This window comes from Lepisma saccharinum, chromosome 30 (genome assembly GCF_977018435.1).
Source record: "Lepisma saccharinum chromosome 30, izLepSacc3.1, whole genome shotgun sequence".
NCBI classification, from domain to species: Eukaryota; Metazoa; Arthropoda; class Insecta; order Zygentoma; family Lepismatidae; genus Lepisma; species Lepisma saccharinum.
This window is the reverse complement of record NC_139258.1, coordinates 30,125,142-30,138,792: the sequence shown is the minus strand read 5'-3', so window position 1 is coordinate 30,138,792 and position 13,651 is coordinate 30,125,142. Positions and strand designations below refer to the sequence as shown.

The 13,651-nt window shown below is 39.1% G+C and overlaps 1 protein-coding gene across 3 annotated transcripts; it reads right to left on the bottom strand.

Moving 5' to 3' along the window:
* Positions 1-894: 894 nt before the first annotated feature.
* LOC145981814 (E3 ubiquitin-protein ligase SIAH1A-like) lies at positions 895-13,580 on the bottom strand. Of its 3 annotated transcripts, XM_083115243.1 has the most exons (3): positions 13,445-13,504; positions 11,480-11,628; positions 895-2,433 (listed from the first exon to the last, which is right to left on the bottom strand). In XM_083115243.1, the coding sequence occupies exons 2-3, from the start codon at positions 11,525-11,527 to the stop codon at positions 1,699-1,701; spliced, it is 783 nt and encodes a 260-aa protein (XP_082971369.1). In that variant the 5' UTR covers positions 11,528-11,628; positions 13,445-13,504; the 3' UTR covers positions 895-1,698. The 3 variants fall into 3 exon arrangements, with proteins under 3 accessions (XP_082971369.1, XP_082971371.1, XP_082971370.1); XM_083115245.1 differs by lacking the exon at positions 11,480-11,628 and having other exon boundaries at positions 13,445-13,580; XM_083115244.1 differs by lacking the exons at positions 11,480-11,628; positions 13,445-13,504 and adding an exon at positions 11,801-11,934.
* Between the last annotated feature and the right edge of the window lie 71 nt (positions 13,581-13,651).

Sequence of the window (13,651 nt, the reverse complement as noted above, 5' to 3'; positions counted from 1 at the left end):
AATAGTGACCCTCGTATATTCATTAACGTACAAAGTTAAAAAAAAAAAAAAAATAGAAAGGTATTTACGAGTACAATTGTTAGGATCGGGGAATGGACTTTTGAAATACGATTTCACTGGCCTGCGGGCTCACGAAGGTTGAGAATCACTGGTCTAGGCAACATAAGTAGCGTGTACACTGTATCTTCTACTTTCAATATGTATTGAAAATACCTTCAAAATTTCCTAAGCCGTCGGTAGATCGGGACGACCCAAAATATAAATATAGAATAATATATGGTGTACAAAAAGCACAAAATTTAATGTCACTTGGCTCGTCCCGGGCTGTCACGCGTCAAAGACAAGAGAGAGATGACAAGGAGATGAGATTGGTTCAGTCTCGTCTTGTCTCGTGAATGAGGAAGGTAAGTCTCGGCTCGTCTCGATATAATAGATACAAAAATGTGGAAAGAAACTTCTTAAAATAAGCTAAAATATCAAACAATACATAACCAATCTGTACGTGACACACGACGTTCCCTTTCCGATGATCGAAGAAGTAAGTAGTCGTTGAGTATAGTAATTTCCATTTAACCGAAATTTTCATATTTACTTTTCATTCTCATTTAAAGTCCCGGTCTAATCTCGTCTCGACAAATCTCAAAGAATCTCGTGTCGTCGGTACCATCCACACAAGATAGCACTCACTGGCATTTGTTGAAATCATAACATGCTTGAATGACACTATGCAAAATTTATTAAACATGACTATAATTGTACAAATTACGATTGTTATAAAAATACAACTTTTCAAATATCATTCAAATGATTGTAATTGTTATTCAAACATTTTCAAACACTGACGAATATGATACATTCATATTGTTGACATATCATCAGTGTATACATCATTTTAAAAATGGAAGTATATAACGAATATACGAAGATTTCTTTGTCAACTAAAATCCTTTTATTGAGATTCGCTTTCACTTCTAATAACCAGAGCAGTTCTGTAACTATAGAACATTAACAATATTGAGCATCGAATCAACATGACTACATTTACCAACAAAATTTACCCATTACAAGAAAGCGACATGGGACAGTTTTGCTTTCTTGATGATATCAAAAACTTCCTTTCCTGAAATTACTGACATCTTTGGCACACTGCAGTAGTTCGTTGTAAGACTCATTCATTCGGAATAAATATTATAGTGTTGGGAAAATTTGTTTATGAATCAGCTGCTTACCACTGCGGTTGGATTGAAACAAAAATAATACGTACCATTTACTTAACTATAACTAGTGATGCAGCGATATCGTGACTGAAAGGCAATTTCATAAAGTTAAAAAAAAAAAAAAAATGCCGGAAAAATAATCATCTACTATTTTCCCTTAAGAAAGAGCTGGAAGACAAGACATGGTATCAGTGCGCATGTCTTTCGTGGTTGACTAGGTTATAACAAAAAGGAATTCTAATTCAAAACATCATACTTGTTAGTTGACTGACTTAGTTACCTACAAGGAAAAATTGAACTGATATTCCGTTTCAAGAAACTGAAATTTACTTTCATAATAACTAACCTCTAGCTCTCTCTCAAATCTGTACATATGTATCACAGTCACATGACCTTCATGATTCGAATGCTCATGAAGTAGTTGCTGGTCTTAACGTCGTTCGTGTTATGAACAGTTTCGCTGCATACATTATTGAACTTCTCAATTGAAATGGCCAGAGATTATGAGGCAATCAGTGTCGGAACGGATGTTAGATAAGGGCACGTGCAGGGAGTACACTGGTCCGCTGTAGGACATGTTCCTATCTTGGACACCGTACATGGTGCAAGTGTAGCGGAACTTCCTGCACTCGTCTTCCGAAGCGACCATCTGGACCACGGCGTACAGCGCCTTGTCCGACTTCACCTTCACCGTGAACGAGAAGATCCCCCAGATGGGGATGTCGATCAGCCTGAGGATGAACTTCTGGTCGGTCCCGAAGACGAACCCGGAGAAGAACTCCTCGTCGTCGATGCCCCTCTTGCAAGACGCTACCTTCGTGTTTTTGTGGGAAGACGTGAAGTGCTTCAGCATCTTGCTGCCGACCACGGAGGCTTTGCAATTCTTGAACGGGCAGATGAAAGGCCTGTTAGAACAGGTCTTCTCATGTTTTTCCTTTTCTTCGTGCAGCACGGTGACCATGCATCCGTTCTCCCTGTATCTGCACGGCAGAGGGATGCTCAGAACGAGGGACTCCGCCACGAAGTTCCTCGTCGGAGAGATCGGGTCCCTGCAGATTCCGCAGTGCGTCACCCGGATCTTGCAGTTCTTGCAGATGTGGTGACCCTGTCGGCACTGGACGATCGGAGGCAGAGCGATCTCCAGGCAAATTGGGCACTCGAGAGTTTTCCAAACGCCATCCAGCAGACGATTCACAGTAACTTTCTTGATTGGCTTCTGAAACGACAAGCTGTTCTCAGAATTTCTGCACATTCATGTTATCTCAAGAATTAAGGTAAGTTACTAAGGTTGTTCAATAAGTTTAGCCTCCTGGCCTATAACTTCTTTATTGAGGGAGGTAAGTTCATGGTGTGAAATCATTTAAGATTGGTGGAGGGGAAGGGAGATCTTAATCTACATACACACACACACACACACACACACACACACACATCCATACACAAATATATAAATATATACAGGGTGGCTCAAAAAGTCACTTAACATCCCCGGCACAAGGCCACTGCAGCGCGCAACATGAAAATGGTGATGACCAATCGTTATCAGGCCAAGGGGGAACCACATTGACGACACCTGCGCGGTCGGCGGCCATCTTGATGTCCGCCACATTGAATCCAACCTTAGAATTTTAAATGGGAAGGGGGTGATATGATATATCAAATCAGGCTAGAATTTCACGAGAAATGCAATGGTAAAGGTTTTTTCGACGTATCTTTAACCAGTAAAAAGTTATGACTGAATTCTTGTGCCAATTTGCTCCTTTTCGAGGTGTTAGAAAAATGCCTTAAAATTTGTTTAGCGCATCGGTAATGCATCGAGATCAAAGTGATGTCTAGGGAGAGAAGTTCGTATGCCATTGCACACGATTCTAATCGGATACACACGATTTTAATCGGATACATCCACGAAGAGCTGCGCATTATGAATGGTTGTCGCGAACAATTTACAGTGTGACGCTTCCATTGAATTAAAAGTCTTTCACAGTGACAACGCTAAACAAATTTTAAGGCATTTTTCTAACACCTCGAAAAGGAGCAAATTGGTAAAAGAATTCAGTTATAACTTTTTATTTGTTAAAGATACATAAAAAAACCTTCAGCATTGCGTTTCTCGTGAAATTCTAGCCTTATTTGATATATCATATCAGCCCCTTCCCATTTAAAATTCTAAAGTTGAATTCAAGATTGCGGACATCAAGATGGCCGCCGACCGTACAGTTGGCGTCAATGTGGTTCCCCCTTGGCCTGGCAACGATTGGTCATCACCATTTCCATGTTGCACGCTGCAGTGGCATTGTACCGAGGGTGTTAAGTGACTTTTTGAGCCACCCTGTATACATATAATACATATTTATAATAATAAATACCCTTCACTTATAGCACTGCTTGAATGTTCACATGAAGATGGTTGCATGCTTTTCTGGAATGTTTGTTGTAAGTCTCATTATCTAGTTCTGTCAGACGGGATCACTTTTTGAAAGCTTGTCCGCACCACAATTCAAGGAAAACCAACCAAATATACAAGTAAATTAAGATTGAAAATACATCATCATTATTATTATTATTATTATTATTATTATTATTATTATTATTATAATTATTATTATTATTGCAAACTAATTCCTATACTGACTGGTTAAGGATGTCAATAAATGACAAAAATAGTTTAAATATTTTTATTATCTTTTAAGTTTTTGCTTTCTATTAGTATAAATCAATTAGATTTTATAGTTATATTTGTCTTGCATTGTTATTTTACTTTTATTATGAATATATTATATCAATATAACATTTGTTATTGGTGTAAGATCTGTAAATAGTCTCTTGAATGAAAGCGAGAGAGAAAGTATGCAACACTTGCAAACACATTACTTCGTGTGTGTTTTCGATACTATCCTTAGTAAAGGATATTTGAAGTAAAAAATAATTGCTCGCCTTTTGTTTTTTTAACGAACACACTCCCCACCGGAAATTTCTTGTGGGGGGGATTTTTGAAGCCAAGACTGTTGGTGGGATGGAAATCCCCTAGGATTTCTCACCGTGGGTAAGTGGGTAAGTTTATGATTTTACATTTAAATAAAAAAATTGGAATGTCTGCTCTCAGAGGATATTTTATGTTTGAGCCAATGACATCGGAGCAGTAGTTTGAAAGATATCGGACTATCGTGCTATGATTGGATTTCTGGCTGCGGAAGATGTTCCACCTATCGAAATCCACCGTCGGATGCGTGCCGTATGTGGGGAAGCATGCGTTGACGTTAGCACGGTCAGGAAATGGGTGCAGACTGTACACTAGGGATGGCCAAACGGATCCGGATCCAAAAGTTTCGGATACACCTGCCAAATTTCACGGAAATCGAAGTGGGACACAGGGGTGAGATCCCCACGTCAATTTGTCCTCATCTTGACATTTGATGGGGATTGACCCCTAAAACTGTTTTTTAGCCGAAATAAAAAAACACGTATGTCTTGCTTTAGGCCCCTCTATACACCTGCCAAGTTTCATGAAAATCGGAGGGGGACACTTAGATAACCTCCCTTGTAAGTGTATTAATTACAAATCGCGCACGCGGACTATATATATATATATAGTGTGTGTGCGCGCGTGCGCGATTCGTAATTAATTAATACACTTACAAGGGAGGTCTAAGTCTCCCACTCCGATTTCCATGAAACTTGGCAGGTGTATAGAGCCCTCCCCCTTAAATGTCAAGATGAGGAGAAATTGAAGTGGGGATCTGCCCCCGAAACCACGTAAATATGGCATAGAAAGAAACAGGGGGCATATGGCCTCTCTATACACCTGCCAAATTTCATGGAAATCGGAGGGGGACACAGGGGTCAGATGATCCCCACGTCAATTTGTCCTCATCTTGACATTTGAGGCGGGTTTTGCTACGTAAAACAGTTTTTTAGCCTAAACAAAAAAAACACGTATTTCTTCCTTTGGGCCCCTCTATACACCTGCCAAGTTTCATGGAAATCGGGGGGAACACAGGGGTCAGATCCCCACTTCAATTTGTCTCATCTTGACATTTAAGGGGAGGTTGCCCCTAGAACAGATTTTTAGTCGAAACAAAAAAAATCACGTATAGATCCCCACTTCAATTTGTCCTCATCTTGACATTTGAGTGGGTTTTGCCCCGTAAAACCGTTTTTTTAGCTGAAACAAAAAAACACGTATTTCTTCCTTTGGGCCCCACTATACACCTGCCAAGTTTCATGGAAATCGGAGGGGGACACATAGGTCAAATGCCCACTTAAATTTGTCCTCATATTGACATTTGAGGTGGGTTGCCCCCTAAAACAGTTTTTTAGCCGAAACAAAACAACACGTATTTCTTCCTTTGGGCCCGTTTATACACACACCTGCCAAGTATCATGGAAATCGGAGGGGGACACAAGGGTCAGATCCTCACTTCAATTTGTCCTCATCTTGACATTTGAGGGGGTTTTGCCCCCTAAAACCGTATTTTAGCTGAAACAAAAAACACGTATTTCTTCCATTGGGCCCCCCCATACACCTGCCAAGTTTCATGGAAATCGGAGGGGGACACTTAGATAACATCCCTTGTTAGTCTTACACTTTGTAATTATATAACACTGCATATATTATAATGTTTTATTTTAATTTGTAAAACTGTAACTGTAGAACAATTGTATAATTTTTGTGTAACATTTCTATCTTGTTATATGTGTTAAAGGTTTCATCCTGGAATGGAATGTCTCACATTTATGTGTGTTTTCATTTCCAATACATTCGAATTAATACATATTCGTTTCGATGGCATTTACAAAATCACCTCTGACATTTTATGTTAAACAAGTAAGATTATTTTTGTGCACGAGTGTGTTAGCCGATGAGTAGCAAATTATTTTAGGAACAACACTATAGGAGATGTTTCAACACTTGAAAAAAATTCTAGTAGGACTAACTAATGAAAAATTTCTTTGTAATCGAAGATCATAATACCTTTTAAGGTGTGGTAATATTATAATGGGATTGAGATACGAAACTCTCGGATCCGGATCCAGATCCGTAACTTTTGGATCCGTTTGGCCATCCCTACTGTACTGTGAAACGCCCTCCCTTGCCCGGGTAGCTACCACTACCAAGATAGAGGCGGCAAAATCTCCCTCGGACAAGCGAAATAACGTTACGGTCCAGGTTAAGTTCGTGTGTAGGAACCGGTGACCAACAGTGCATAGTGATAAGCCATATCGAATAAAAACAAAGACATATGTACTTTCAAATAACCACCTCTTTACCTGTAGCCGGGAAGCGGCTAGCTGCATACCTGAAAATCACGGGTAGCGACATGCGTACGAAATGATATAGCCCAAAATTAACATGAAAATAAAAAGTATATTCTATTCATAATCAACAAAAATCAATTTACTACAGCTCCCCCTCTTTCACTCTCACTTTCATTCACACATTCAGTTCTCACGGGGTCATCGACACAAAGAATGATACATGACATGTACAGGTGTTATGACGATAAGCCCTAATTATTGCATTCTCAATTAATTTTACCTTACTTTTTGTCTAATCAGGTCATTTGTGATTCTGCTCCAGTGCTACTCAAATCCTAGCCAGCCCTTACTTAAGTTCACCTTTTTTAAAAAGAAACTAGTCGGCGCGGTGACAATACATTATTTGATCAGCATAAACAAAGGCGTCTCAACGGCAATTACATTCACGTGGGCGGACGTTTTCCTTTTACAAGACCTCACGTGGTTCCAAACATAACAAATAACCTCCGTTGAGTGACGCAAACATATACTCTCTAGCAGGCGGGACTTAAACACTTCGCCGCGACGAGCAATTCATATTACCAGGCAAATACTTTTACCAAATAATCACACATGCGGCCTGACATAGCTAGCACTGACACATAAAAAATGAACAAACCTCAAGTAGATCAAACAATTAAGTGGGCGGCGCTTTACTCTAATAGTACGCACTTTAAACAAATACAAAGGAGCACAAACAACAATAAATTTAAGACCATTAAAAAAAATATCACAAGGAATAAGAAAAATCGACCTGAGACGAATAAATTACAAATGACAAGCGCGACGGGAGTTTGATATAAAATTTCGAGTTGAGTGGGCGTTTTCAAAATGTTGACGAATTTCAAGGGCGTTCTCTAAATCAATCGGGCCGTCACGTGCTGACAATCACACAGATGAATACATTACCAACTCTCAGCTTCCGAAGTGCATCCGGGCGTCGTTATGGGCGATTGAAAAACACATAGTATTCACACGGAAGGTTTCCTTGGTCGCGACGATGAAGATGCGAAAAGTGTTCATACTTCTGGTTCCTCGGTTTCTCTTCCCCTCGGGATCGGTGGTCTGGGCGTCGGGACGTCAACGTGGCGGCTGGTAGGCATCATCGGCGTATCAATAGGGCGGCGTTCGACGTCTCTCTCTCTCTCCATGGCGGCGGATAGGCATCATCGGCGTATCAATAGGGCGGCGTTCGACGTCTCTCTCTCTCTCCATGGCGGCGGATAGGCATCATCGGCGTATCAATAGGGCGGCGTTCGACGTCTCTCTCTCTCTCCACGGCGGCGGATAGGCATCATCGGCGTATCAATAGGGCGGCGTTCGACGTCTCTCTCTCTCTCCATGGCGGCGGATAGGCATCATCGGCGTAGTCTCTTCTGACATCGGGCGAATCGACGTAACGCCCTCATCTCTCTTCTTCCTCTAGCCCGCCATAGTTTCCGGTGTTCCTCGTTTCTCAAAAAATTATAAACGGCGTAAGGTAATCACAAAAACACGGTCTCGCTTCAACTTCTCCCAGCGGTTGAGGTAGGCGCACTCGTGTAGACTTACTGTCTATCACACGCACTGGTGTTCGTAAAACACAACGAAGTCCACTGTACACGCAGAGGTAGCACGGAGCTGCTCTCGCTACAAGGATCGCGGTAAGACTGTGTATCGAAAAACCATGTCCTTCGTTTTATTTGGATTTTGAAAAGAGACGCTAGGCGTTCGTTGAAGTGACGCTTCCGAAGAGGTCATTTCACTTTGCTCTATTGTCTCCCAACTGGGACGAGCCGTGCTCGAAGTTGAGTTTCAGCGGATTAAGCCTCAGTCTCGCTGTCGCCATAGCTCAATTGCAACCGGTGTCCACAAACTGATCAATTACAACCGATTTGATCTGGCGTCCGTAATTGTTGCTTGATCGCGACGAAACTCCACACATCCGTCCTTGCACACATGCCGCTGCGCTGGTATAAGTTTCACATGAATCTGACCGCCGGAAACCGAGATATTTAAATGTTTGTCACTACGGTCGAATTTCCTAAGCTTTAGACGCATAACGTGACCCTTCAGGTGCTCACCCTTAAGACACGTGAACGTCTCGTTCCTCCCGTCGGCTTGGCAAAAATCAGATATGTATTCTTACAACTTAAAACTCTCAACGCTTTGAATCAACACATTTTTTACCGCTATGGACAATAATAATAATAATAATAATAATAATGACGTCGGTAAATCTGACTGTCACAGTACACACGGACAACCCAGCCATGGCCACTTTAAAGAAGCACCGCAGTGATGCACTGTCTATGCATTCACTCGAGAGATGTTGGCGCATGTTGATGAACTGATTGGTGTTAATCGCCGCATAAAGCAGAGGGAGATCTTATATATTCTTCTGTGCATGCTACTTGTAATAGTGAATCACGTCATTAAGGACGAACTTGAGTTTTAAAAAAAGTGTGTTCCAGGTGGGTCCTACGTCAGCTGACAAATAGTATCCAACCTCATTTATCTCTGACGGAATGTAGAAACTAGTGCACCGATGGCGGAAGGGTTTCGACGGTGGGGACTACATCAAAAAGTGATGTTACCCTTTAAAAGAGGGCATTCCAAACTTTCATTTGAATGTAAAAACACAAACTTCCCTCAATCAATAAAAAGAAGTTATAGCCCAGGAGGCAAAACTTATTGAACAACCTACGTATAAACTAACCTAACACACGATAAAGGGCAAGAAAACAGCACGATATAATTTCCTGGAAAATCATATTAAAAATCACAAATTTGTATTGAATCTGAACTTTTGGCCGACGGTAAAGATTACACTAAGCAAGTTGTCCATTGCCATTTTCAATCTGTTTTCTTTTACTTCTTAGGTGTTTTAAATTAAGGGATGAAATCATAGGGCTACTGTTGATGGAGTATTCGTCGTCATCTACTTCTGAGTTGTTTTTATTAGCGATGGGACAGATTAATTGGTAATCTATCTGTATGGCCCGATATAAGCATATCGGTTTATCTGTAAAATTACCGATCCGATATATCTGTTAATATCTTATAATTTAGTGCAAAATTTTGGCATTTTGTTATAATTTTTATGGATAATCTCCATGCCATAGTGTTTTTCAAAAAAAGTATATGTCAACATCTTTTCTACTGCAGTCCCCTGGGAACAAACATTTATTAAGGAGGTCAATGAACTATTCAGGTTCTTCAAGGACTATTTCGAATTTTATATCGGTTATCGATATCAGTAAATTTTATACGGGTACTTTATCGGTATCGGCCAAAATTTCATATCGGCCCATCCCTAGTTTTTATTATGCACAGGATGGCTAATTAGAAATGGACCTACAGCTTAAAGTTGGATCCGAACCAGTATGTGCCTCCACCGGGTATCGAACTAGGGGCACCTTGATTACAAGGCGATGACGTTAACTCTGCACCATCGGGGAGGCCTCACTGTTCTTTCCTTCGTTGGAGTTTCTTCCTTATTCTTAATCTTCGCGTTGCATGAAACAAATAAGGCCTCCTCGATGACGTGGTGGAAAGTAACGTCGCCACCTTTTAATCAAGGGGTACCGGGTTCGAAACCCAGTGGAGAAACAGTAGTTCGGAATTCACTCTAAACTGCAGGTCCAGTCCCGATTAGCCTTTCTGTACATAGACTCTAAAGTGGACTTTAAAACAAACTCAAACCGAACATGAAACAAATTAAAGAAACATCATGATGGCTAACTGGTCTGCTCTCAAGCGGGTTAACATCAGTTCAATCAGTACACACTCACTTCATATTCACACATAGTTCTTGCATATAAAATTGGAATTCCAGTGCAAAGACCATTACATAGGCATATTTTTACCCGCGAGTGGATTATTTATTGGTTCCAAAATTACATTTTCCCATTTTCCTCACATAAGCACTACGTTCAGACCTAAAAAAAAAATGTGGACCCAAACTTCAGGTCCACATTGCTCCACGGTCAAACCTTTAATATCAGTAATTTTGTTTTGTCATTTAAGCCTCCTTCATGTAATTAGGTAACATTTTATATAAGCTTATATACACGTCGTAACACAGGAAAGCAAAGTATTAATATCTAAATCTCTCTTATTTCTCGGAATATCACAAACTTTGAGTTATGTGATTTGTCAATACATAGGTCTGTTTACGCAAATGGCACATAAATTACTGCTACATAAAATACAGGTAGTGCAATTAATATCTGATCCTGCCACGAAAACTTGAATGTGAAGGGTTTCCTAGCATTTAAATAAAAAGGGGGAGGTAAAAAGACAAGGATGAATGTTGAATGTTAATCATTATTAAGAAATAAAATTATCGCATTACGCTTCTTACTCTTGTCCTACTTCATCCAAGTTAGGTTGTTTATCTTGTTTTAAACTCTGAACAAGGTATAAAGTTAGCAAATTTTACACTGAAATAACTTCCAGTTTTTCTTTCTGTCAGTTGTTACGATTCTAGGGCTCTTTCAGGTCTAAAAGTTACTTTTCAAAAACTTCAAGGAATTTTTTCTTGTCAAAAACTATTTAAAGAAAAAGTAGCCTATGAACTTATCTGTTCCGTTTTCCCTTGCACTCTTTATCTCTCATCCTATATAATTGTATCAACATGTAAACCTTTAGGGAACAATACATGACACACATTCTTCTCGTTCACTGGTGTTCATTGGTTTCATGTACCATTTTCTTCGGAAAATGTTCGAACTCAAATTCGGAAATAAAAGCTGGGGAACGTTTTGCGTAAGTAATAATTTTGGTGTAATACGTTATATTTTAATGCAATACTAGGACTCATGCGCGACTTCTATTATTATTTTTAAACCTTGCATTCTGTATTTTTTTTTATTTATGACCGACATGAGTATTAGACAATGACTCAGTCATACTGTAATTTCTAAGATTTTTCAACCATAGCGATATTATACAACTAATAACTTGTTACTTAGCATTTTACTTACAGGTGGAGGCGTCCACACGAGAAATGTTGATGACGATCCCGCCTCCATTGAAAAGTGCAAGTGCAAGTGCCAAACACCTAAAGGTCTAGGGAACTAACTCCTAAAGTTTCGATAAGTATCTGTACTCTGTTCGCTTACACGTTATGCACCTAAATTAAAAAAAAAATACATATAGAAGTAGTATCATTAAGTACCCACAAAAATAAAGAAATAGGTATTAAAAATAACCAGGGCTGGGATTAATATGTTTTATGTAAATTTCTCGTATCGGACAAACGGCTGAAATTTGCTAGTTCACTTAATTTGAATATTCGTACTTACGTATTCTGCATTGAGAAACATTGCTGAAGGTGGCATTTCGCTTATTTCACGGAAATAAGCTCTATTTGCGACATATCGAGTAAGTTTTCTTCGTTTCTTTTTGCCTTCGGTAACATGCAAAATGGCGGTCACAGTTTCACTACCGTACTCGGCATGCAGTGTTTCTACCCCACTGCACCCAAAAATACCTACATAGCCCCACAAACCATTGATGCATAGCCCCACGAACCATTCATACATAGCCCCACGAACCATTTCCGGTAAGGTTAGGTTAGGTAGGGTCACTATAGGTTCCAATAGTTAAAAATTGGTTTTGAAAAAAATATGCATAGCCATACACACCATTCTCGCATAGCCCCACGAACCATTGACGCATAGCCCCACGAACCATTGACACATAGCCCCACGAACCATTGACACATAGCCCCACAAACCATTTGCGGAAACGTACCTTCTTCAGTTACAAAAACACGTGTTTGGAAACACTGACCGGGATTACGTCATCACACACAGGCTACATCCACCTGGAAGTAAATGGATGCAAGAGCTTTCGTGCATCGGTCACACATTTATATCGAAAAATACATGATTTACCGGCAAAATTCAATGAACGATGCGAGAAAACATTTCCCCGAACTTCCACAAGTCTAAAGAAACTGCATTCGGTAAGTAATTTCTCCTGTAAATTTGAAGAAATCCGTTTGTCCGATACGAGAAATTTACCATATTATTAATATTAATAAAAACGGATAATATTTTTATTAATATTAATAAAACCTGGGATTAATGTTTTATTAATATTAATAAAAAATCACAAGTGGTTTTATATGTTCAAAGACTAAAAACTGGCAAAATATGAACTAAAATATGGACTAACACATGCTTAAAATGACCCAAAATCTTGCAAAGAAGCGATTTTTTCATTTGTGTGACTTCAAATGAAATAAACAATTTATGATTTTCCATTGAATTAATGCTAAAAAATGACAAGCCACAGAAAAAACTTAATCTAATAGAATACGTGAGATTGTAAAAACTAGATTGTTGCAAACTTAAGATATGTATTTTACAAAAAGGATAATTTGAATAAGAAGAATTTTTTACATGGTTTTCATTAACTGATAGTTCGATAAACAAATTAGCAAACATTCTTAATAGAATGTTTCTTGTTAAAGTCATTCTATTTATTATTTTTTTAAAACTTTTAACACAACCATTTCTAAAATGATTACTTCAGAATGGATTGATATTAAAATTATTCAGACATTATTTTATTTGTACACAAATGTTCCAATAGTAACCTTCAATTATTCATTTTAACTTGTCACCCATCAAAGGATGGCAATTTTAACAAAGAATACAATATGCATCCCATTAAGCAGCGAAAATTACGGCCTCCATTATATAGTTCCTACAAGAACACGTGCCGGAGCCGAGAGTTGAAATGCTCATGGAGCCACATAATTTATTTCTTTTGAACAATTCCAAAATGATGAAATGTGAACAATATGTGAAATAAACCTGTTGAAATATGTAAAATACGTTTTCCTTAAATATGTAAAAGGATGTATAAAAAGTAGAAATATGGAAAAAATATTGATAATCGGTATTTTGCTACATATAAATCACAGCCCTGATAATAACCTTCAAAAGCTCCTCCATTAGCGGCCATCCCACAGGCTATCCTTCAACATGACGGGAAATATGACACCAAGGTTAATAATAACCCATGAACAAGAATAAGCACTAGTCCAACTATCACATGCAAGACACGAGCGCCGCCAAATGGCTGGCCTGTAACGCCAAGTCTCATAGCCATATACAGTGGAATGTGCAAGTATTGCTAGGCAA

What these genes read in the sequence shown, in the direction of transcription:
- LOC145981814 (XM_083115243.1), bottom strand. Translation starts at nt 11,527, where the DNA reads ATGGAGGCGGGATCGTCATCAACATTTCTCGTGTGGACGCCTCCACCT. An exon ending in TCGTGTGGACGCCTCCACCT is followed by an intron (nt 2,434 to 11,479) that starts GTAAGTAAAATG and finishes TTGTCGTTTCAG; the next exon opens with AAGCCAATCAAGAAAGTTAC.